Source organism: Erinaceus europaeus, chromosome 9 (genome assembly GCF_950295315.1).
Source record: "Erinaceus europaeus chromosome 9, mEriEur2.1, whole genome shotgun sequence".
NCBI classification, from domain to species: Eukaryota; Metazoa; Chordata; class Mammalia; order Eulipotyphla; family Erinaceidae; genus Erinaceus; species Erinaceus europaeus.
Genome location: NC_080170.1, coordinates 66,660,607 through 66,685,802, shown reverse-complemented (window position 1 = coordinate 66,685,802; position 25,196 = coordinate 66,660,607). Strand labels below are relative to the sequence as shown.

The 25,196-nt window shown below is 44.7% G+C and overlaps 1 protein-coding gene across 4 annotated transcripts in view; it reads left to right on the top strand.

Annotated features, from left to right (window-relative positions):
• The first annotated feature begins 10,450 nt into the window (after nt 1-10,450).
• Nucleotides 10,451-25,196, top strand: part of ATF6 (activating transcription factor 6) — a 113,777-nt gene continuing 99,031 nt past the window's right edge. For 3 of the 4 annotated variants that reach the window (XM_060198099.1, XM_060198098.1, XM_060198100.1), the window contains exon 1: nt 10,452-10,605. In XM_060198099.1, coding sequence (XP_060054082.1) covers nt 10,554-10,605 — 52 coding nt within the window. In that variant the 5' untranslated portion in view covers nt 10,452-10,553. Of the gene's footprint in view, nt 10,606-25,196 lie in introns of all 4 variants that reach the window. The other variant, XM_060198101.1, reaches the window with a different exon arrangement.

Below are 25,196 nucleotides of genomic sequence, written 5' to 3'. Positions count from 1 at the left end.
CCACCATAAGCCAGAGCTAACCAATACTCTGGTAAAATAATAATAATAATAATAACATGGACTGTGAAATAGCTCACTTGGATAATGTGTTGCCTTGCCATGTCTGCAACCTAGGTTCAAGGCCAGCCTCCAATGCATTGAAGGAAGATTTGGTTATGTGGTGCCTGTCTCTCTCTCTAACAAAAAACCCAAACATTGCTTTTGTGCAGGAGGTACACACAGAGAGAGAAAAAATAAAAAGGTGAGGTCATGATTAGGTGAAGGAGGTGACTTCACCAGTCTTCTCAAACAAGATATTTGTACACACTCCTTGAAATGTTCAACAATTTGGGCCAATTGTAGTAAGGTAGCTTCCATAGCAGTTTTCTCCTACCCTGTTTGAAAATTATTTCAGTGGTGTCAACTTTCCATATTAAAAGGGTGAAGACTGGAAATGAGATTATTTATTTATTCTCTTTTGTTGCCCTTGTTTTATTATTGTAGTTATTGTTGTCAACATTGTTGGATAGGGCAGAGAGAAATGGAGAGAGGAGGGGAAGACAGAGGGAAAGATAGACACCTGCAGACCTGCTTCACCATTTGTGAAGCGACTCCCCTGCAGGTGGGGAGCTAGGGGCTTGAACCGGGATCCTTATGCAGGTCCTTGTGCTTTGTGCCACGTGTGCTTAACCCATTTCGCTATTGCCTGACTCCTGAAGAGGTAATTTTGATCCCAGTGAAATTAATAGTCAAGGACCAAACTCCCATAAGCAGACAGGTGTCAGTCTGGGAAAAGGTATATGACCTCTGCACACCAGTTAAGTGACTAGAGTGAGCCATCTAAAGATGTGCTTATCCTTAGAGAGATGTACACACCATTTTGTACACAGAAACAGAGGAATTTGTCAAAGATAAGAATGGAGAAGTCAAGCAGAGGTTATGCCAGGCATAATGGTTATGCAAAGAGGCTCCAAAGTCCCAGGTTCATAAACCAGAGCTGAGAATTACTCTGGTTTAATTTTAAAAAAGGAAAAAGGGCCATATCACAGAAAAAAAGAAAAAAAAAAGAATTAACAGCCTAACAGACTCAGCCTGGGAGGTAGAACAGAAGATAAAACAATGGTCTCTCAAGCATGAGATCCCGAGTATTATCTGTGACATCTCTCTCTCTGTCTCTTGCTCATTACTAAAGAAATAAATCGTAAAAAAAAAAAGATGCATTTTCGGGTGTTCGGGCAGTGGCGCAGTGGGTTAAGCGCATGTGGCGCAAAGCGCAAGGACCTGCCTAAGGATAGAATCCCGGTTCGAGCCCACAGCTCCCCACCTGCAGGAGAGTCGCTTCACGGGCGGTGAAGCTGGTCTGCAGGTGTCTATCCTTCTCTCCCCCTCTCTGTCTCCCCTTCCTCTCTTCATTTCTCTCTGTCCTATACAACAACGAACAGCATCAACAATGGCAATAATAATAACCACAACCAGGCTGCAACAAAAGGGGAAAAAAATGGCCTCCAGGAGCGGTGGATTCATGGTGCAGGCACTGAGCCCAGCAATAAGCCTGAAGGGAAAAAAGATGCATTTTCTTTTTATTTATTTATTTTTTTAAAGATTTTATTTTTATTAATGAGAAAGATAGGAGGAGAGAGAAAAAGAGCCAGACATCACTCTGGTACATGTGCTGCCGGGGAATGAACTCAGGACCGCATGGTTGAGAGTCTAGTTCCTTAGCCACTGTTGCCACCTCCCAGACTACAAAAAGATTCATTTTCTATTTCCAAAATGGAAACCCCCAAATCTTCATCTGCAATATTTCAGCCTTTAGGTTCATGATTAATCAACAATTTGTATGGGTTTATATTTATTTATTTTCTCTTTTGTTGTCCTTTTTGTTTTTTATTGTTGTTAGTAATTATTAATGTCATCATTGTTAGGACAGAGAGAAATGGAGAGAGGACAGGATGACAGAGGGGGAGAGAAAGATAGACACCCGCAGACCTGCTTCACTGCCTGTGAAGCGACTCCCTTGCAAGTGGAGAGCCGGGTCTCGAACCAGGATCCTTGCGCTGGTCCTTGCGCTTCGTGCCATGTGTGCTTAACCTGTGTGTGGGTTTATATGTTAACTCTTTTTCAGCCACCAGGTTCCAGATGCTACCATGATGCTAACTGGACTTCCCTGGACAGATGACCCCACCAATATGTCCTGGAACTCTGCTTACTCAGAGTCCTGCCCCACTAGGGAAAGAGAGAGAGAGGCTGGGAGTATGGATCGACCTGTCAATGTTCATGTTCAGTGGGGAAGCAATTACAGAAGCCAGACCTTCCACCTTCTGTACTCCATAATGACCCTGAGTCCTTACTCCCTTGGGGTTAAAGGATAGGAAAGCTATCAGGGGAGGAAATGGGCTACTGAGGTCTGGTGGTGGGAATTGTACCCCTCTTATCCTATGGTCTTGTCAGTGTTTCTACTTTATAAATAAGTAAATTTTTAAAAAAGATTCTTTTTTTTTTTTTTTTACTCAGGAGGCAATGCAGTGGATAAAGCACTAGATTCTCTGGCATGAGGACCTGAGTTGATCCCTGGCATTGCATGTGCCAGATGATCCTGTTTTTCTCTCTCCTTCTCTCTTTCTCTGATGAGAAAAATCAATCTTCAGAAATAAAAGATCTAGCAAATATTTTAAAAGTGCACCCTCTTTTGCTGGGAAATTGTGCAGATGCATTCACATCTGCCATGTTTTCCCCTCAGGCTACTAGTTCCCGTGAGAGTTGGGACATTCTGGGAGTGCCTGTTCTGCCAAGTTATGCCCTCAGGACATTCTCTATATCCCCTTCTTCTTCTTCTAGCATTGGGACTTCAGCTCAAGGTCTCCTATTTGAACAAAGTCACATTCTTCAAGAAGGAAGGAAGGGTGAGAGGGAGTAAAGCTGCCAGGTAGACAGCCTCTACATCAGAGAAAGGTCCTAAGCTGGGGCTAATTCTTCTTCTAGCGTTTGCCCTTCTTCCGTAGCTAGTCAACAGCGTCAGGTTGAGCCTGATGTAAAGTTTCGAGACCTCCTTTGAATCTGGAGAGGTGGCAGTCGTTGACTATGTGGGTCATAGTCTGTCTGTAGCCGCAGCGGCAGTTCAGGTCGTCTCTGGCTCCCCGGCAATGGAACATAGCGGCGCACCGGCCATGGCCTGTTAGATAGCGATTGAGGAGGGCCCAATCATAACGTGCTAGGTCAAAGCCAGGTTGACGCTTGCAGGGGTCTGTGATAAGGTGTTTGTTCTTTACCTCAGCTGACTGCCAACTCTGTTTCCAAGAGACTGGAACAGAGAAGTTCAGTGTAGGCGTAGGGGACCAGATTGGGTGACGAGACGTCAAGCGTTGGACAGGGTGGGTGAAGATATCCACGTATATTGGCAGTTCCGGTCAAGCGTAGATGTGGGAAATGAACTTAGATGATGCCGCATCCTGACGAATATCTGGCGGGGCGATGTTGCTAAGAACTGGCAGCCATGGAACCGGGGTGGAACGGATGGTTCCAGAAATTATCCTCATGGAGGAATATAATTTGGAATCGACCAAGTGGACATGGGGGCTACGGAACCATACTGGGGCACAGTATTCTGCAGTGGAATAGCATAATACCAGAGATGATGATCGTAGTGTGGAAGCGCTCGTGCCCCATGAGGAGCTGGCCAGTCTTGCAATGATGTTATTCCTCACGCCCACCTTTGCTGCAGTTTTTATGAGATGTTTGTGAAATGACAGAGTGGGATCGAGAGTAACACCAAGATAGACTGGCTGGGCTTCATGCCGGATTCTCGTATCGCCAAGCTGCACATTAAGCTCACGCGAGGCCGAGGCATGGTGTAGATGGAAAACAGATGATACTGTTTTTGCAGTGCTAGGGATTAGTCGCCATTTTTTACAGTAATCAGATATCAGAGACATGTCTTTCGTGAGTGTTTCCTCAAGGATGTCGAACTTTGATGCCTGAGTTGCACAGCAGATGTCATCGGCATAGATGAACTTCCTTGAAGAAGTTTCTGGGAGGTCATTGATGTAAATATTAAATAGCATAGGAGCCAGAACAGAGCCCTGGGGGAGGCCACTTGAGACAAATCTCCATCTGCTAGACTTGTCACCCAGATGCACCCGGAATCTTCTGTTTTGGAGAAGAAACGATATAGTGTTGGCCACCCATAGAGGCAGGCATCTTAAGGTCTTGACTAGGAGACCACGGTGCCAGACCGTGTCATAGGCTGCTGTGAGATCAACAAAGACAGCACCCGTCTTTAAATTCTTCTGGAATCCATTTCCAATGTAAGTTGAGAGGGCCAGGGCTTGTTCGCAGGTAGATCTTCCTGGGCGGAAACCAGCTTGGGCGGGTGATAGGAATTTCTCTGTAAGATGAGAAATACGTGACAGAAGCAGCCTCTCAAGGAGTTTGTAACACACGGAGAGGAGAGAAATTGGTCTATAGCTGGCGGCCAGTGTTGGGTCTTTCTTTGGTTTCAAAACCGCTATTATCTATATCCCCGTGATATCTGCAGTGCTTTGGTCACTCCTCCCCCCTCCCATTCTCATGAGAGTTATCATCCTATCCTGGAGTGCTATGGTTACTCCTCCCCCTTCATATTCTCGTGAAAGCTACTCCTATAAAAGCCCTTCGTTTTCCACACCTCGCTCTCTTGCCAGCGCTTCACTCCGGTGTTCAGACGCAGGAAAGGTTACTGTGTGAGGCGGCCATTTTAGCTACCTCCACGTGGCCCAACCTGCTTCTCTAGCACCCAACTCTGAGGTGCCAGCGCAAATAAAGAATTGTGTTTCCTCTTCGCTCCGGACCCCCCTCTCTTCTCCGCGGCCCCGCATACAACATCTGGCACAACAACACTCTTTAACTGTAGGGAAATGTAAGTTTTAGTCACAATTGAGTACTAATGAAGTGTAATTGGTATAATTTGGCAAATATCAACAATCCTACTTTATGACCCAACATGTATCTTTAAAATTTTTTTAATCTTTATTCATTTATTTTGAATAAAGACAGAGAAATTGTGAGGGGAGGGGAAATAGTGCAGGAGAGAGACAGAGAGACACCTGCAGACCTGCTTCACCACTCATGAAGCTTTCCCCCTGCAGGTGGGGACCAGGGGCTTGAACCCAGATCCTTGCATACTGTAATGTGTGCATTTAACCAGGTGTGCCATCGCCTAGCCCCCTCCAACATGTATCTTTAAGACAGTTGTGTGAAAAACAAACGACTACATCAAATTGAAAAGCTTCTGCATAGCCAAAGAAACTATCACACAAACAAAGAGACCCCTCACAGAATGGGAGAAGATCTTCACATGCTATACATCAGACAAGAGTCTAATAACCAAAATATACAAAGAGTTTAGCAAACTTAGCACCAAAAAAGCAAATGACCCCATTCAAAAATGGGCAGAGGATATGAACAAAATATTCACTTCAGAGGAGATCCAAGAGGCTAATAAACATGAAAAACTGCTCCAGATCACTGATTGTCAGAGAAATGCAAATAAAGACAACATTGAGATACCATTGCACTCCTGTGAGAATTGCATACATCAAAAAGGACAGCAGCAACAAATGCTGGAGAGGCTGTGGGGACAGAGAAACCCTTCTGCACTGCTGGTCGGAATGTAAATTGGTCCAGCCTCTCTGGAGAGCAGTCTGGAGAACTCTCACAAGGCTAGACATGGACCTTCCATATGACCCAGTAATTCTTCTCCTGGGGATATACCCCAAGGATTCCATAATGCCCAATCAAAAAGATATGTGTTCATAGCAGCATAATTCATAATAGCTAAAACCTGGAGGCAACCCAGGTGCCCAGCAACAGATGAGTGACTGAGAAAGCTGTGGTATATATACACAATGGAATACCACACAGCTACTAAGAACAATGAATCCACCTTCTTTGACCCATCTTGGACGGAGCTAGAAGGAATTATGATAAGTGAGCTAAGTCAGAGAGATAAAGATGAGTATGGGATGATCCCACTCATCAACAGAAGTTGAGAAAGAAGAACAGAAAGGGAAACTAAAAGCAGGATCTGACTAAATTGAGAGTAGGGCACCAAAGTAAAAACCCTGTGGTGAGGGGGAGGGTGGACATTCAGCTTCCTGGGGCAGTGGGGGGGCGGGGCGGGTGTATGTGGGTGGGATGGGACACAGTCTTTTGGTGGTGGGAATGGTGTTTATGTACACTCCTATTAAACTGTAGTCATATAAATCACTATTTAATTAATATGAGAGGGGAAAATTGATTGTATGTCATGAACTTTTAAAAACACAGACTGAGTCTTCTTAATACATAGGCTGAGTCTTTGATATGTTGACTCTCTCAAAAGCCTAGACCAGGTAGAACAGAAGCAACTGGTGGCACAGCTATATACAAGATGCTGGGTATTATACAGCAAACCCTAACAAAGGGACCTTTCAAAGTTAACCCAATTAGCAAATAATGTGATGATAACAAAAACTATCCATTGTCTTCTCGAACCCTAAGACAGCAGGAACCTCACATTTCCACTATAGAGCCTATATTTCCTCCAGTCCTGGAGCCTTAGGGTGGGACGCACTTTCCTGCATGCTTCTCTCAATTCATATCAAATAATATTGCATCTGCCGATCGCAACCTAATCAATGCAACGAGTGCCACCCCAGCATGCTTCACTTCAGACTGTGTCCAGAGACTTCAGGTGTGGAATGATAACCCTTCAGCTTCATTACTCGGGTAAGAACTTTCCTTTCATAGTATTCTCTAATTCCATTCCAGGTGGTTCACTTCCTAACAAAGTCCCAAAACCTAGATATAGACCAGGTACCCTGAGATAGAGCATATGTTCACATGTATCCATAAAGTAGGGCAAAATATATACCTGAAATCAGAAGTACACAATAGTCTTCAGTGAGTACCGCCCAACACTTCATCTGCACTATTCCAGCCTTCAGGTCCATAATAGTTCAAGAATTTGTTTGGCTTTGTATGTTAACTCTCTTTTCAGCCACCAGGTTCCAGATGCCAGCACGATGCCTGCCAGACTTCCCTGGACTGATGACCCCACCAATGTGTCCTGGAGCTCTGCTTCCCCAGAGCCCCACCCTACTAGGGAAAGAGAGAGGCAGACTGGGAGTATGGATCGAACAGCCCATGTTCAGCAGGGAAGCAATTACAGAAGCCAGACTTTCCACCTTCTGCAACCCACAATGACCTTGGTTCCATACTCCCAGAGGGATAGAGAATGGGAAAGCTATCAGGGGAGGGGATGGGATATAGAGATCTGGTGGTGGGAATTGTGTGGAGTTGTACCCCTCCTATCCTACGGTTTTGTTAATGTCTTCTTTTTAAAATAAATAAATAAACAAACAAAAACAACTGTTGTGTGTATATACAAAAATGTATTTTATGTAGCAGCAAAAATAAAGAAAAACAAATAAAAATGGAAATAATAGTTCAAAGCCTACTAGTAGGAAAATGAAAAAAGAAATTGTGAGGTATATATTATAATGAATATATATGTATATGTACACACTTTGAGTACACACACACACATACATATATATATATATATATTCAAAGAAGTATAGCTCACCTAATAATGCACAAGTTCCCTTTTAGGTTTGTGTGACACTAAAATGCCCAGAGGGAGAGGCTGTATCCTTAGCCCCTCTCAAGTTTTAGCACCAAAATGTTAGAATTACAAGGCACAATGTCAAGTAGAGTCAGGAATGCAAACAAAGAAAAGCTTAATATAGTATCCAAATGGGGATGGTGGTGGGGGAATGAGCCCAGTCTGAATGCAGAACCCAATCTGGGGGGTGAGGAGCTAAAAGACCAAAATGGAATAGATGGTCAGTCCTTATATAGAATCCTGCTACTTCGGTAGTGGCATGGGGGGGTCATGGGATTTATGACCCGTTTCTGATTGGAGATGTCCAGTGCAGGCAGGGTAATTCTTCCTGTGTGGGTGAGGGATCAGCTTATTCTCAGCACATCGCCTCCAGCCTCCAGTCTATTTCAGCAAGGTAAGTGCTTCCTGTGAGAATAGGCGGTCAAGCCTCAGCATAATCCTTTCATTCCTTGCCATGTATAAGGCCCTGGGTCCCGCTCTGATACTACCTAGGACTTCCATGGCACTGAGGGAAGCTCCTCTACTGGTGGCTGTTCTAAGGTGTTTCTCCTCTCTTCCTCTATTTGAAAAAAAAAAAAAAAGTGAAAAAACTGCCCTGGGAAGGCCATGCTAGGGTACATATATTATTATGTGCAAGGACCCAGGTTTAAGCCCCTGGTACCCACCTGCAGGAAGGCAGTTTCAGGAGTGATGGAGCAGTGCTGCAGAGATGTCTGTCTCTTCATCTGCATCCTCACCCTTTCAATTTTTCTGTTGCTATAATAAAATAAAAATAAAAAGGCAAAAAATGGCCATCAGGAACAATGGAATAATTGTGCAAGCACCAAGCCCCAGTAATAATCTTCGTGGTAAAAACTAAAAATAGAATCAAACTGGGAGAAGTGGAATTGTAAAGATAACCATCTAAATAAAACCGACTCACAGAGGTCTAGGAGGTAGCATAGTCATCTTTCTGGCATGAGGCTCTGAGTTGAATTCCCGGCATCCTATGTGCCAGAGTGATGCTGTAGTTCTCTTATAGATAAGTAAATGAATTAAAACAACAACAACAGAACAAACACAGTTATGCTATGTGAGAAAAGTGGCTTGGAGAGTATGAGACTGGGCTGGGGAGACAGCACAATGATTCTGCAAAAGACTCTCATGCCTGAGGCTTGAAGGTCCCGAGTTCAATCCCCCATGCCACCATAAGCCAGGCTGAGCAGTGCTCTGGTCTCTATGTATATCTTTCTGTGCATTATCTCTCTCATTAAAAGAAAACAAAATACATTTTTAAAAAAAAATGACAGAGTATGGGTACCTCAGATACATTAATACAAGTCATCTCTAGATAAAACTAAATATATGGGGAGTCGGGCGGTAGCGCAGCGCAAAACGGGTTAAGCGGGTTAAGCGCAGGTGGCGCAAAACACAAGGATCATTGTAAGGATTCCGGTTCGAGCCCCACCCCCCACCAGCAGGGGATTCGCTTCAAAAGCGGTGAACAGGTGTCTGTCTTCCTCACCCCTCTCTGTCTTCCCCTCCTCTCTCCATTTCTCTCTGTCCTATTCAACAACGACGACATCAATAACAACAGTAATAACTATAACAATAAAACAACAAGGGCAACAAAAGGGAATAAATAAATAAATATAAAAAGACCTAAATATATGTATATTTAAACACAGTAAAAGTAAACATGACTTTCAATAATCCTCATAAAATTCGTAACAGAAATGGCCTATGTGGAGGAAGGGGATTGAAACCAAGGCTGCAGAGCTCAACTTTATCTTTGATGCTTACTTTCTTGCATTAGGAAAAATCAGAAACAAAAATGAAAAATGTTGGGCTAGGGAGACAGATTGTGGTTTTGCAAAAGACTTTCATGCCTGAGGCTTCTAGCTCCCAAATTCATTCCCCAGCCCCACCCTAAACTAGAGCCCTCTGGCAGCCGAGTTACTTGGGGTTGCGTAATCCACGGGCGCAAACAGCTCTGGTAGAAATGCACCCCATAAACCACTTTGCATTTCCCAGGAGGTTGATGCTGCTTCCAATTCTGTTTCGATGACAAAGCCAGACATTTATTAAATAGACTAAAAGAAAAGCAGTCCAAAGTCTTAGGTGTTGTAGCCACCAGACAAGCCAATCTTTTTCTTTCTTTTTCCTTTTTTTATTTTTATTTTCAAGAACTTTTGGACTGAGGAGATAGCATAATAGTTACGCAAAAAGATTTTCATGTCTGGGAAGACGCTGTTTTGCTCAGTACCAGGGCGAAGAGTCCACTTGGTCCTAGAGGGATACGTGTACTTCAGGCAGAAAAATGAAATTGAGGGTGGAGGTGGGGAGTGTGATCTTGGTAGGGACAGCGAGCAGCTCTTGGGATCCACGTGACTGTGGATGTTGGGGGGCTTCTAGGACTGTTACCCCGAGTGCTCTGGGTGTACGATGTGGGGAGACACGTGATCCTGGGGAGCTCTTATTGTTCTACATTTGTTTACATGGAAGAGACAACTTAGTGCCCGAAGGAAAATGTGGGGAGGGGGAGTTTCCGCGCGGCTGTGCAGGTGGAGTGGCTTTGCTCCCACAGAGAATTGTTCCCAAACGCGACCCCGACTCTTGAGATTTAATGAGCCTCCGATTCTGTTCAGGCACCCAGGGAACACGCCGATCTATTCAGAGGGGCACTGTGGAGCGTTTTCGACACAACCCCTCCCTCAGGAGTCACCGCACTGGGGTTACGTGTCCTTGCCGGCTTTGAGCCGCGCGACTAAGGGCCGGAAGCTCCCGCTGGGGCTGACCCACTCTGTCTGCCTTTCGCGCAGCCGCGCACTTTGTCCTTGCGCGGCCACCGTCGTTCGTGCTCTAAGACTCTTGTTCGCCGGCGGCCACCGTCGCCGAGTCCATCGCTGAGTCTTGCGGGAGGGTGTGTTGGGGTGCGGGTGCTGCGGGCACTATGGAGCCGCCGTTCAGCCCGGGCTTCGCCCACCGGCCGGATGAGGATTGGGGTGAGTTGGGGCTACCGCCCGCCGGGACTGAGATGGGGGTGCGGTCGCAGGGGAGGTGGCTAAGCGTCGGAGCGAGGACGCTGGGACTGGACCTGCGAGCCGGACTCTGCCTAAGGGGCGGCGGGGGCGCCGCCGTCGCCTGCGTGTGTGTCCCCGAGTGTCACAGGGGCTGTGGGTCTGTCCCGAGTGTCACAGGGGCTGTGGGTCTGTCCCTGAGTGTCACAGGGGTTGTGGGTCTGTCCCCGAGTGTTACGGGCTGTGGGTCTGTCCCCGAGTGTCAGGGAGGGTGTCCCTGATGTAATGGAGGCTGCGCGCCTGTCTGTTCCTGCGATCACGGATGGTGTGTGTCTGTCCTTGAGTTTGGTGGTGGTGGTGGTGGGTGTCTGGCCCCGAGTGTCACGACTTCTGTGTGTCTGTTTGTCTGTCCCTGAATGTCACGAATTCTGTGTGTCCGTCTGGCTGTAGTGGAGGGAGTGAGGGCTGGGTGTTTGCCCACAAGTCCCCCACCGGCCCCAGGCCGGGGCGCTTGCGCTGAGAATCTGGAGGCTCACACCCCTGAGCCGGGGCCCCTTCCGACCTCACGTCCACAGATCGCTTCCACTTGCCCATCTGGCTCTTTCTCCAAAATGTAAAAGCTTTCAAGATCTCACGGGTTTGCTGTCTGGGTGGGGACAGGGCTGGGAAAGCGAGGCTGGCTCATTGTTGGGGGCTCCCTGCCGCCTCTCTGGGGGAGCTCACAGCTGGGGGAGCTCTGCTGGCTTTCCTTTTTTTTTTTTTTTTTTTTAAGATTTTATTTAATTATTTATGAGAAAGATAAGAGGAGAGAGAGAACCAGACATCACTCTGGCACATGTGCTGCCCCAGATCGAACTCGGGACCTCATACTTGAGAGTCCAAAGCTTTATCACTGTGCCACCTCCCAGACCACCTGGCTTCCCGCTTTACTTTCACTCCCTGGGCAAACGTTCTAGGTTATTGAACTCAAGTTCTCTTTTCCAAGGGCAGAGTGTGGCTGCAATGACATGTAGGTTGTTTGTTATTCCCAACTCTTGGTGAGACTTCCTAGGCTGCTGGGTGAAAACTAGACTTTTTCCTGGTAGGTTTTCCCAAGACACGCACAGCAGCCATACCTGTAAATCCAGCACTTCTTAATGCCAGGCACTTGCTAACCTTTTAATTATTTTTCTTTATTGGGGGGATTAATGGTTTACAGTAACAGTAAAATACAATAGTTGGTATATGTGTAACATATCTCAGTTTTCCACATAATACTCTAACCCCACTCCCCCAGGTTCTCTGGTCCACCATCATGTTCCAGGACCTGAATACTCCCCCCTCCCCAGAGTCCTTTACTTGAGTGCAATACACCAACTCCAGTCCAAGTTCTGCTTTGCATTTTTCTTTCTGTGTTTACTTTTCAACTTCTGTCTGTAAGTGGGATCATCCCATACTCATCCTTCTCCTATCTCACTTAATATGATTCCTACAAGCTCCATCCAAGATGAGGTGAAGAAGATGAATTCACCAACTTTTAATAGCTAAGTAGTGTATATAGACCACAACCTTCTTAGCCACTCATCTGTTGTTGGACACCTGGGTTGCTTCCAGCTTTTGCTTATTACAAATTGGCACCTGCTAAGCTCTTACACGCATCACTTTTTATCATCCTACTCACATTCCAGTGGCAGTATTTTTGCTTTCTAGATGAGGAAACTAAGACTGAGTGAGAAACTGTTTACTCTTTTTTTTTCTTTTTAAAATTTTTAAAAAATTTATATTTATTCATTTTCCCTTTTGTGTTTTTATTGTTGTTATTGTCATTGTTGTTAGATAGGACAGAGAGAAATGGAGAGAGAAGGGGAAGACAGAGATGGGGAGAGAAAGATAGACACCTGCAGACCTGCTTCACTGCTTGTGAAGCAACTCCCCTGCAGGTGGGGAGCTGGGGGGCTCAAACTTGGATCTTTACACCAGTCCTTGCGTTTCACGCCACCTATGCTTAACCCACTGTACTACCGCTTGACTCCCAAGTGTTTACTCTTATAACTAGAGAAGGGCAGATGCAGGGTTTGATGCAGACTTGTCTCCAAAGTCTCTGCTCTGGTTCACTTGCAAGAGTGACAGATATTCCTAAATTGTTCTTACAGATTCATTTCCGTGACAAGCTCCCATTGTTATTATCTACAGGTCTATGAGGGTAGTTATCACTGTTTTTGGCTGGCCAACTATTCTGGTTTCTGATTTTTCCCCCCTTTTGTTGCCCTTGTTGTTTTTATTGTTATTGTAGTTATTGTTGTTGTTATTGATGTCGTCCTTGTTAGATAGGACAGAGAAATGGAGAGAGGATGGGAAGACAGAGACGGGGAGAGAAAGATAGACACCTGTAGACCTGCTTCATCGCCTATGAAGCGATGCTTCTGCAGGTGGGGAGCCGAGGCTCGAACCAGGATCCTTACCAGGTCCTTGCGCTTCAAGCCACTTGTGCTTAACCCGCTGTGCTACTGCCCAACTACACAATTCCATACAATTCCCACCACTAGAGCTCCATACCCCATTTCCTCCTTTGGAAGTGTCTTTATTTTATTTTATTTTATTTTTTTTACTAGAGCACTGCTACCATTTACCATTTCTGGTTTATGGTGGTGCTGAACCTGGGACCTCTGAGCCTCAGGCATTAGAGTCTCTTTCTCTTTTCTTTTCTTTCCTTTTTTTAAAGTTTTATTATTTATTTTCCCTTTTGTTGCCCTTGTTGGTTTATTGTTGTTGTTATTATTATTATTAATTAAAAAAATTTTATTTATTTATTCCCTTTTGTTGCCCTTTTTTTTTTATTGTTGTAGTTATTATTGTTGTTGTCGTTGTTGGATAGGACAGAGAGGAATGGAGAGAGGAGGGGAAGACAGAGAGGAGGAGAGAAAGATAGACACCTGCAGACCTGCTTCACCGCCTGTGAAGCGACTCTCCTGCAGGTGGGGAGCCGGGGTTCGAACCGGGATCCTTATGCCGGTCCTTGTGCTTTGCGCCACCTGCGCTTAACCCGCTGCACTACAGCCCGACTCCCTTATTGTTGTTATTATTGTTGTTGATGTCATCGTTGTTGGATAGGACAGAGAGAAATGGGGGGGCTTGGTTCAAACTGGGATCATTACGCAGGTCCTAGCGTTATGCGCTACCTGCGCTTGACCCGCTGCGCTACCGCCCAACCCCCTCTTTTCTTTTCTTTTTTTTTTTAATAACCATTATGCTATCTACCCCACCCTTTCCCTTGTGGATTTTTTTCTTTCTCTTCTCTTCTTTTCTTTTTTTTATTGTTGTTGTTATTGCTGTCATCGTTGACTAGAACAGATAGAAATGGAGAGGGAGGGGAAGAGAAAGATAGACACCTGCAGACCTGCTTCACTTGTAAAGCGACTCCCCTGCAGGTGGGGAGCGGGGGGGTGGGGTGGGGGTGGGGGGCTCGAACCGGAATCCTTGTGCTTTGCGCCACCTGCGCTTAACCCACAGCGCTACCGCAGGACTCCAGAGGATCCTTTATTTATTTATTTATTTATTTATTTATTTATTTATTTATACTAGAGCACTGTTCAGCTCTGGCTTATGGTGGTGCTGGGGAGTGAACTTGGGACTTTGGAGCCTCAGGCATGAGAGTTTGTTTGCAAAACCATTATGCTATCTACCCTCTGCCGATCTTTTTTTTTTTAATTTTTTTTATTATATTTATTTATTTTTAAAAGGTTTTATTTAAACTTGTTTTAATTTTTTTTGATATTTATTTTTCCCTTTTGTTGGCCTTTTTGTTTTAGTATTTATTTAGTTGCTCTTGTTTTATCGTTGTAGTAATTATTGTGTTCATCTTTGTTGGATAGGACAGAGAGAAATGGAGAGAGGAGGGGAAGACAGAGAGGGAGAGAGAAAGATAGACACCTGCAGACCTGCTTTACCGCCTGTGAAGCTACTCCTCTGCAGGTGGGGAGTTGGGGGCTGGAACCGGGATCCTTACCCCCATCCTTGCACTTTGCGCCTCTTGTGCTACTGCCCGACTCCCTTATTTATTTGTTAATGAGAAAGATAGGAACAGAGAGAGAAAGAACCAGATATCACTCTGGCACATGTGCTGCCAGGGATTGAACTCAGGACCTCAAGCTTTAGAGTCTAATGCTTTATCCATTCTGCCTGGACCATTATTATTTTAATTTATTGGATAGAGACAGCCATAAATTGAGAGGGAAGAGGGTGATAGGGAGAAAGACAGTTACCTGCTGCCCTACTTCACTACTCCTGAAGCTATCCCCCTGCAGGTGGGACCAGCGGCTTGAACCTGTGTCCTTGATCACTGTAACACGTGCACTCAACCAGGTGCACCACCACCCGGACTCAGGTTCCTTATTTTTTATTTAAATAAAGTACTTAGCTCATAATGGCCTATGATGGGATGTGCCTTTTCCCTTGGACTTTCGTAGTAAATTTAGAGCAAGAGTTGGTAAAAGCCCAGAGGGTAAATATTTTAGGCACTGTGGTCTATACTTAACTATTTAACTTTGCTCTTGTAGTGCAAAAGCAGCCTCAGACGGCTGGGCATGTATTTGAACTTGACTGCATCCCAGTGATGCACACTGAAATTTGAGTGTCACATATTTCTAATATTCAATAAGCTTTATTTTAACAGAGATTTAGAGCTCTAAGCCCTCCTACTCCCACACTGGCAACATCTTTAAGCAGTGTGGAACATTTATTAAAATCCTAAACCAGAAGTGATACATTATAGTTAACTGAATCCTGTAATTTACATTATAATTCACTCCCTCTTGTAAATTCTTATGGCTTTTGACAAATGCCTGATGCCATTTATGACCTTGAGCATGTCCTAGAGTAGTTTCACTGCCCTAAAAATCCCCTACTACTCCACTTCTCTGTCCCTCCCTTCCCCCAACCCCAAGGCAATTGCTGGTCTTTTCACTGTGTGTCTATTTTTGTCTGTTCTAGACAATTAAAGAGTTGCTATCATACAGTAAGTATAGAACTATTTTGTTATTGTTATTAGTTTCTTTTAGTGATTTTTATTTATTTATTTTTAATTAGTGATTTTTATTGTTTTACAAAATTATAAGGTAAGAGAGGTATAATTACACACTATTCCCACCACTAGAGTTCTGTGTCTCCATTCTCTATTGGAAACTGCAGTAGTTCTCTTAAGGTTACAGATATGGTTTGACTATTATATATATATCCATCCCCATTAACTCTATGGTCCTGCCTTCTCTTCCTTTCTTTTCTTTTTCTTTTTTTATTTTATTTTATTTTATTATTTTATTATTTTTTTTTTACAAATTTTTCTTTTCTTTTTTTTTAAATATTTATTTATTTATTTATTCCCTTTTGTTGCCCTTGTTGTTTTATTGTTGTAGTTGTTGTTGATCTCGTTGTTGTTGGATAGGACAGAGAGAAATGGAGAGAGGAGGGGAAGACAAAGAAGGGGAGAGAAAGACAGACACCTGCAGTCCTGTTTCACCGCTTGTGAAGCGATTCCCCTACAGGTGGGGAGCCGGGGGCTCGAACCAGGATCCTTACACTGGTCCTTGTACTTAGCGCCACCTGCGCTTAACCCGCTGTGCTACCGCCGACTCCCTCTTTTTCTTTTTTTAATGTTTATTTATTAATGAGAAAGGAAGAGGGAGAGAAAGAATCAGACATCATTCTGGGATTGAACTCAAGGCCTCTTATTTGAGTCAATGCTTTATCCACTGTGCCACCTCCCGGACCACAGCCTTCTCTTACTTTCTAAGTCACACCTACACCTATTACTAATTCTGAATGTCCTTCCTTTTTTTCCTCTTCTCTCTCAGGATCCTGATGAAATTGGGATTCAGAGCCCTCTAGTTATATTCCCCTAACATTTCTCCCCTTCTGGGAGAATGGACCAAAATTCTTTTCAGGGTGTAGAAGGTGAGAATTCTGGCTTCTTTAATTGCCTCTCTGCTGGATATGGGTGGTTGGCAGGTTGATCCATACACCAGCCTATTTCTGCCTTTTCCTAGTGAGGTAGGGCTCTGAAGAAGTGAGCTTCTGGGACACATTGGTGAGGTCTGCCCAGGGAGTTCAGGATGGAATCATAGTAGCATCTACAGTTTTGTTGCTGAAAGGCAGTGTTTTTTTTTTTTTTTTTTTTTTTAAATATGAGAGAGAGACAGATATAGGGAGCTGCCTGAGCACTGCCTAGCTCTGGGTTATGGTGGTGCTAGGGGTTAAACCTGGGACCTCAGAGATTTAGGCATGAAAGTAATTTTGTATAGCCATTATGCTGTCTCCCCAGCCCCAAAGCCTCATTAAATTGGCATCTGTCTGGATGCACAGCAGCATATCATACTCTCAGGATGCAATCACAGTATCTCACAGTATATATTCTGGGCAGCCTCCACAGAAGACATGCATTTCCTCACTGGTCTGGAGGCTGGAAGCTCAAGGTCAGGTGCCAACTTGGTTGGGCTCTGGCAGGAACTCTCTTCCTGGCTTACAGGTGGCTGTTTTTTTTGCTGTGTCTTCAGGAGGCAAAGGGGTGAGAGGAGTAAGAGGGAGTGAGGTTAGAGATAGGGGGTCTCTTCCTCTTCTATACAGATGAGTGGCTCCCCCTCACTTACCACCTGAAGACCATGTTATTTCTGGAGGCTGGCACAATGAGTTAAACATAAAGATAAGTCGGGCAGTAGTGCAGTGGATTAAGCACATGTGGCACAAAAATAAAAATAAACAATGGCTACAAAAGGGAATAAATAAATATAAAAAAAATAAAAAAGACAGGATGACAGAGGACCTAGTGGAGGTTGTATTGTTATATGGAAAACTGGGAAATATTATGCATATACAAACTATTGTATTTACTGTCAAATGTAAAACATTAATTACCCAATAAAGAAATAATAAAAAAAAAGACTTATTTCATGAGATACAGCGATATAGGCCAGAACAGCACTCTGGCATATTCTGTACTGGGGTTCAAATTTGAAGTTCAGAAGTTCACCACATAGGTGTTTTGGCGTGACACTGTTTATCCATCCATCAGTGGAAGATCATCCTGGTTGTTTTCACATACTGGTAATTATTATTTTGCTTACTGATAGAGAAAGAGAGAAAGAGTGAGAACCAGAACCTCACTCTGGCACATGCAAAGCCTGGGATCAAATTAGGATCTCATGATTAAGAGTACAATTCTGGGAGTCGGGCAAAGCGCAAGGACCGGCATAAGGGTCCCTGTTCCAGCCCCCGGCTCCCCACCTGCAGGGGAGTCACTTCACAGGCGGTGAAGCAGGTCTGCAGGTGTCTATCTTTCTCTCCTCCTCTCTTCCTTCTCTTCCTCTCTTTCTTTCTTCTCTTCCTCCTCTCCTTCCTCTCTTTCTTCTGCAGGTCTGCAGGTGTCTATTTTTCTCTCCTCCTCTCTTTCTTCCCCGCCTCTCTCCATTTCTCTTTGTCCTATCCAACAATGACATCAACAACAACAACAACAATAATAATAACTACTATAGCAATGAAAAAACAGCAAGGGCAACAAAAGGGAAAATAAATAAAAATTAAAAAAAAGTACAACGCTTTATTTACTATACTACCTTTTGGGCCACTCACGTATTGGTATAGCAGATAGGCAACCCCAACACTCTTACCAGTTGAGCCATCTTTCCAGTTGTCTGTCCTCCTTTCCTACTTCCCTTCCTCCCTCCCTTTTTTTTCTTTAATTTATTTTTTATTATATAAAGGATACATTAACAAAACCATAGGGTAGGAGGGGTACAACTCCACACAATTCCCACCACCCAATCTCCATATCCCCTCCCCTCCCCTGATAGCTTTCCCATTCTCTAGCCCTCTGGGAGCATGGACCCAGGGTGGTTGTGGGTTGCAGAAGGTGGAAGGTCTGGCTTCTGTAATTGCTTCCCCGCTGAACCTCCCTTTTTTTCTTTCATTCATTTTATTTGTTACATCTGCAAGAACTTCATATGAGACAGAATCTTAGGCATGCAAGGTCTGATGCTCTACCAGTTGACCGTCTCTTGTTTTCTTTTAATTTTATTTATTTGTTTTTTAATTTTTCTTTTTAGAGAGAGAGAGTGAGAGAGACTAAAGCTTCTGTCAGTGTGGTTGGGGTCTGGGTTTGAACCTAGGTTACGCACATGGCAAAGCAGCACACTATCCACAGGAGCTATTTTGGCTGGCTCTTAGTTTTTTTAATGCAGCAATGAGGCCTGGCACACGTGTGGTCTCACTGCTGTGTGGCCTCCTTGGGCTCAATTTTTTTGTCATTTTAGAGGGTGGAGGTAGGGAGAGGAGAGATCACTGCTGAGAGTGCTCTTGCCTGGTGCTGGAGCTTGTGCTCGGCATGGGAGTGCATTCACTTGCTGGGTAATCTGGCTCCTGGCTCCCACTCTTACTTTTCAGGGTCCTTGTAAACTGAGCCAATTGAGCCTGGCTGCTTTTTTTCTACTCTGCAGCTTATTTGGTTCAAAGCATGTCCTGCACAGTTCTGCCCAGACCCTGCCTCCAGTGCCCTTTGTGTTGCCACCTCCCCACCTCACAGCCTACACTCTGGGTACAATCCCCATAACCATTCCCACCCTGAGAGTCTTGTCTCTGGCGGTTGGCTCCTGGAGGTGAGAGACACAGCTGTGGTGAGCTCATGTTCAGCTTGTCAGAAGTAAGCCAATGCAGGGGTGGTCGGCAACTCACCTGGTAGAGTGCACACATTACTGTGTGCGAGGACACTGCATGGGGACACCTGGGGTGGGGAGACTTCACGAGCAGTGGAGTTCTGCTGTAGTTTCCTTTTCTCTCTGTATCGCTCTCATTCACAGGTTGTATTTACTGATGAGAGAAATAGGGCAAGAGAGAGAAAGAGGACCAGCGCATCACTCTGGCATAGGTGCTGCCAGGGATTGAACTTGGTACCTCATGCCTGAGAATTCAGTGTTTCATCCATTGTGCCAATTCCTGAACACCTGTCTCCTCTATCTGTCTCTCTGCCTCTATCTAGAGCAAAGAAAAATGGGCTGGGGAGATAGCATAATGGCTATGCAAAAAGACTTTGTTGCCTAAGGCTACAAGGTCCTAGGTTCAATCCCCAGCATTCCCATAAATTAGAGCTGAGCAGTATTCTGGTAAAAATCAGTCCATCAATCTGATGTAGAGAAAAAAAAAAAAAGATCACCAGGAGTCATGTAGGTACTGAACCCTAACATAAGCCTGGTAACCAAAACCAAATAAAAAAAAAATAAAGTAGGCATGCATAGGTGGAAATAGTGGAAGTCAGGTGGACAAGCCTGCTGAGCAAACTAGGCTTGTCCCAGGGCTTCCTACCCTTGGGGGAACTCGAAAGTTCTGGGCTGGTGACAGCTGTAAGAGTGGACAGAAAGTTCTTTTGAGGCTTTATGGGTAACCAGAACCACCACCACTTCCTTTTTTGCTTCATCAGTGGCAGGAAGTGAGCCCAGGCCCTTCTGCAGGCATGGTACTGCTGGGCTGCCTCCCTGGCCCAATTCTTACTCCTTACTTCTTGAGTTTAAGGACTAGATACTTAGCACCATCCCATCAGCCATGGTGATCTGTCTTCCCTTCCTCTCCATTTCTCTCTGCCCTATCCAACAGCGGCGATAACAATAATAACTACAACAATAAAACAAGGGCAACAAAAGAGAATAAATAAATAAAATAAATATTAAAAATAGATTTTACTTATTTTTGCCATTATCCAGTTTTTACAGATCTGGACTTTGTTTCCAGATAGACAGGGAAGGGGAGACATCAAAGCATTGAAACTTCCTCCAAGGGGCTGCGTGGTGGCACACCTGGTTGAGTGCACATGTTGTAATGTGCAAGGACCCAGGTTCAGGCCCCTAGTCCCCACCTGCAGGGGGAAAAGCTTTGTGAGTGGTGAAGCAGCGCTGCAGGTGTTTCTCTCTTTCCCTCTCTATCTCCCCCTTTTCTCTTAATTTCTGGCTGTCTCTATTCAATAAATAAATAAATATAATACAAAAAGAAATAAGCATTAAAAAAAGAAGCTTCCTCCAGTGCTATAGTACTCCCATGAGACATACTTAAGACTGGGTCATGCCTGTGGCAATGCAGCTATCGTCTTAGGTGAGCTATTTTGTCCTTCCCTATTTAATATATATATATATATATATATATATATATATATATATATATATATATATCAAGATAGAGACAGAAGGAAGAGATCCAGAGAGAAAGTGAAAGAGACCATAGCACTAAAGCTGTCGGGGTTGGGCTCACACCTGAGTCATGCACAGGGCAAAGCAGTGCACTATATCCAAGTGAGCTATTTCACTGATGCTGTTTATGAGCTCACGAGAGAGCTCTGGCATGTGGTGCTTGAACCTGCAGTCTTTGGGGACTCAGATCTGAAAGTCAGGTCTACTTCCTGTCTCCTCTGTCAGCCGCTGATGATCTTTAATGGGAGTGAATTAAAAAAGGTAAGAGATTGGCCCGGAGTTGGTATGGTGGTAGAGCTTTGAACTTCCAAGTGTGAGGGCCTGAGTTCAGTCCCCAGTGACACATGTGTCAGTGCTGCTTTGGCCTCCAGATCTCTCACTATCTAGAAAATCCTTTAAAAAAAAAACAAAAAAAACTAGAGCACTGCCCAGCTCTGGTTTATGGTGATTCGGGGGATTGACCCTGGGCCTTCTGGAATCGCAGGCATGAGAGTCTCTTTGCACAACCACTACACTATCTACCCCTGCAAGATCTCTCACTATATGGCCCACTAAATAAATAAAATAAGGGTGGGGGGAGGGGAATAAATAGCATAATGATTATGCAAATAGACTCTTAGGCCTGAGGCTCCAAAGTCACAGGTTCAATCTCCTGTACCACCATAAATCAGAGCTGAGCAGTGCTCTGGTAAAAATAAATAAATAAATAAATAAATAAATGAATAAATGAATAAATGAATAAATGAATAAATAAAATGGGACCAGAGAGGTGGCATAGTTATATACAAAACTCATGCCTGAGGCCCCAAGATTCCAGGTTCAGTTCCCTGCGCTACCTTAAGCTATAGCTGAGAAGTTCCCTGCTTAAAAACAAACAAACAAACAAACCTTAAAAAGTAAGCTGGAAGCTTTTTTCCACTATAGCTTGCCTTTCTTTCTCTTTTCCTTTCTCCCATCTTCCCTCCCTCTCTTCCTTCCTTTTTATCCACCAGGGCTTCACTCCTAGACTGACTTTTTTAGTTAGAAGGAGACAAAGCTTCCTTCAGTGCAGAGGTGACAGGGCTCAAACCTGGGTCACATGCATAACAAGCAGGTGCACAATACAGGTGAACTATCTTACTGTCACGAACTGTATTACTCTGTCATGAATTCTTTTAAAATATATTTTATTTTAATGAGAGAAAGAGAGAGAACATGCTTTAGATAGATAGATAAAAGCACAATTTAGCTCTGGCTTCTGGTGGTATGGGGATTAAACCTGGGACTTTGGATCCTCAGGCATGAAAATCTTTTTGGATAACCATTATGCTGTCTCTCCACTCTAGTCATGTATCTTGTTGATTAGCAAAAATCAGCACTCCAGTTCTCCTTAGGTCCTGATGGGCTAATGTTTTATAGTGTTCTTCTCTAGTTACAGAAAATCATTCTTTTTTTAAAAGTTAATTAATTAATTAATTTACCAGAGCACTTCTGGTGGTGCTGGGGATTAAATTTGGGACTTCAGAGCCTCAGGCATAAAAGTTGTTTTGCCTAATCTGTCTCCCCACCCCCCCAAATTCTTTTCTAGCCAAAATGTCCATAACCACTATGACAGCCCTGTGTTAGTGTAGTCAGTGCTGTAGGAACAGGGAAGTGGTTCTTGGCCGCCACTTTCCCATGTAGGGACCTGCGTATCATCTCTTCCCATCTTATCTGCATCACTTCCTGTTGTAGAGGATACTTGTAGGACATTGTTCATAGAAACTTGGTGATGGAGGCTGGTTTTCTCTGCACCACCTGCCCAACAGTGAAAACTCTGCTCTTGGGGGCTCAACAGTCTTTAAGCCCTGGTGAAGTCAATCCCCCCTTTCAGATGGGGGGCCACTTCTGGCCACTGGGTTGCCTGGCCTTCCCCAGCTCTAGCTGAGTGCAAGAGGCCCCCCCCCACCCCCCGCCTGTTGCTGTTCCCCATTGCTATTGGCCAACTTTCCCCCCTTTTACCAGTGGCTGAAGGAGCTCTGAAGTACTTCTCGTTGTAGCTCTTCCTATGTACATAGAAATGGTTTTTTTTTTCAATTTTTTTTTTTGATATTGGATAGAGATAGAAAGAAATTGAGAGAGAAGGGGGGAGATAGAGAGTAAGAGAGACACCTGCAGACCTGCTTCACCGCCTGTGAAGTGACTCCTTTGTAGGTGGGGAGCTGGGGCTCCAACCAGGATTCTAACCGGTCATTGCGCTTTGTGCCATGTGCGCTTAACCCACTGTGCTATACCGCCCAACTCCTGGTTTTCTTTTTTTTTAAAAAAATTTTTATTTATTTATTTATTAATGAGAAATATAGGAGAGAGAGAGAAAGAACCAGACATCACTCTGGTACATGTGCTGCCGGGGATTGAACTCAGGACCTCATGCCTGAGAGTATAATGCCTTAGCCACTGTGTCACTGTTGTAGAGCCAGATGTTGGTGCCAGATGTTGTAGAGCCAGATGTTGTAGTGCGTGGGCCGCAGAGAAGAGAGAGAGAGGGTCCGGAGCGAAGAGGAAACACAAATCTTTATTCGCGCTGGCACCTCAGAGTTGGGTGTTAGAGAAGCAGGTTGGGCCACGTGGAGGTAGCGAAAATGGCCGCCTCACACAGTAACCTTTCCTGCCTCTGAACACCAGAGTGGAGCGCCGGCAAGAGAGCAAGGTGCGAGGTGCGGAAAACAAAGGGTTTTTAATAGAAATAGCTTTCGAGAATGGGAAGGGGGAGGATTAACCATAGCACTTCAGGATAGGATGATAACTCTCATGAGAATGGGAGGGGGGAGGAGTAACCAGAGCACTCCAGATATCTCAGGGATATAGACAATGTCCTGAGGGCACAACATGGCTGAACAGGCACTCTGAGAATGTCCCAACTCTCCAGGGAACTAGCAGTAGCCTGAGGGGACAACATGGCAGATGTGACTGCATTGGCACAATTTCCCAGCATGTCACCTCCCGGACCACCCCGCTTTTCTTTTTAAAAGCATGTACTCATATCAGAACCCACAGTCCCAAACCACCACCTCAGTTTTTCTTCTTCCACCAGGGCCATCTGACTCCACATGTGTGCAGCACCATGCAGTCTCACTGTTGAAAAGTGGGGGTGAGGAGGGGTGGGTGAGAGGTAGCTTCCTTGGTGTCTCTGTAGCCATCCAAGTGAATGATCATGGTGGCAGTGCTAATGGGACCCAGGAGATTATGGATACACACCTCATGTATGCATGCATCATTATTATTAATATCTTAGAGGCAGACAGTGAAAGATCCTACAGCACCAAAGTTTCCTTCAGTGTGTTTGCTGGGGGGCCAGGTTTGAACCTGGGTCACACACATGGCAATATAGTGCACATTCCAAGTGAGTTATTTCACTGGTCCTATTGTTTTTTGCCTCTAGGGTTATTGCTGGGCTCAGTGCCTGCAACATGAATCCACTGCTCCTGGAGACCATTCCCCCCCCCCCCCTTTTGTAGCCCTTGTAGCCTTGTTGTGGTTATTATTGTTATTGTTCATGTCGTTCATTGTTGGATAGGACAGAGAAATGGAGAAAGGAGGGGAAGATAGAGAGGGGGAGAGAAAGACAGACAACCGTCTGTGAAGGGACTCCCCTGCAGGTTGGGGTGCCAGAGGCTTGAGCCGGGATTCTTTTTTTAATTTTATTTAACTTAATTAATTAATTAATTAGTTTGTTATTGGATAGAGACAGAGAAATTGAGAAATTGAGAGAGAAGGGGGAGATAGAGAGGAAGAGAGACAGAGAGATACCTGCAGACCTGCTTCACTGCCTGTGAAGCCACTCCCTGCAGGTGGGGAGCCGGGGGCTTGAACCGGGATCCTTACGCTCGTCCTTGCGCTTTGTGCCACGTGCGCTTAACCCGCGCGCTACCTCCTGACTCCCCGCGGAACCGGCATTCTTATGCCAATCCTTGCACTTTGCTATGGGCTTAACCCGCTGTGCTACCGCCCGACCCCCTGGCCCTATTTTTTTATTTAATATTTCTAGAGATATATGTACTTGTTAACATGAGAAAGGAGAGAGAGAGAGCGCGAGAGCTAGTGCATCACTCTGGCACATAACAATCCTGAGACTCGAACTTGGGGAATGCTTGTTTTTCTTAGGCTTATTTTATTTAATAGAGAGAAAGATAGAAACAGAACAGCCCTCTGGCACTTGTGATGCTGGAGACTACTGAACACAGGACTTGATGCTTTGAAGTCCAAAGCTTTATCCACTGTGACACCTCTCAGATTGCAATTTTTTAATTAATTAATTAATTAATTATTTTTGCCACCATAACTTCCTTGGGACTTTGTGCCTGCATGATTCTATTATCCCCAGTAGACTATTTTTCTTTTTCTTCACATTGAGGATAA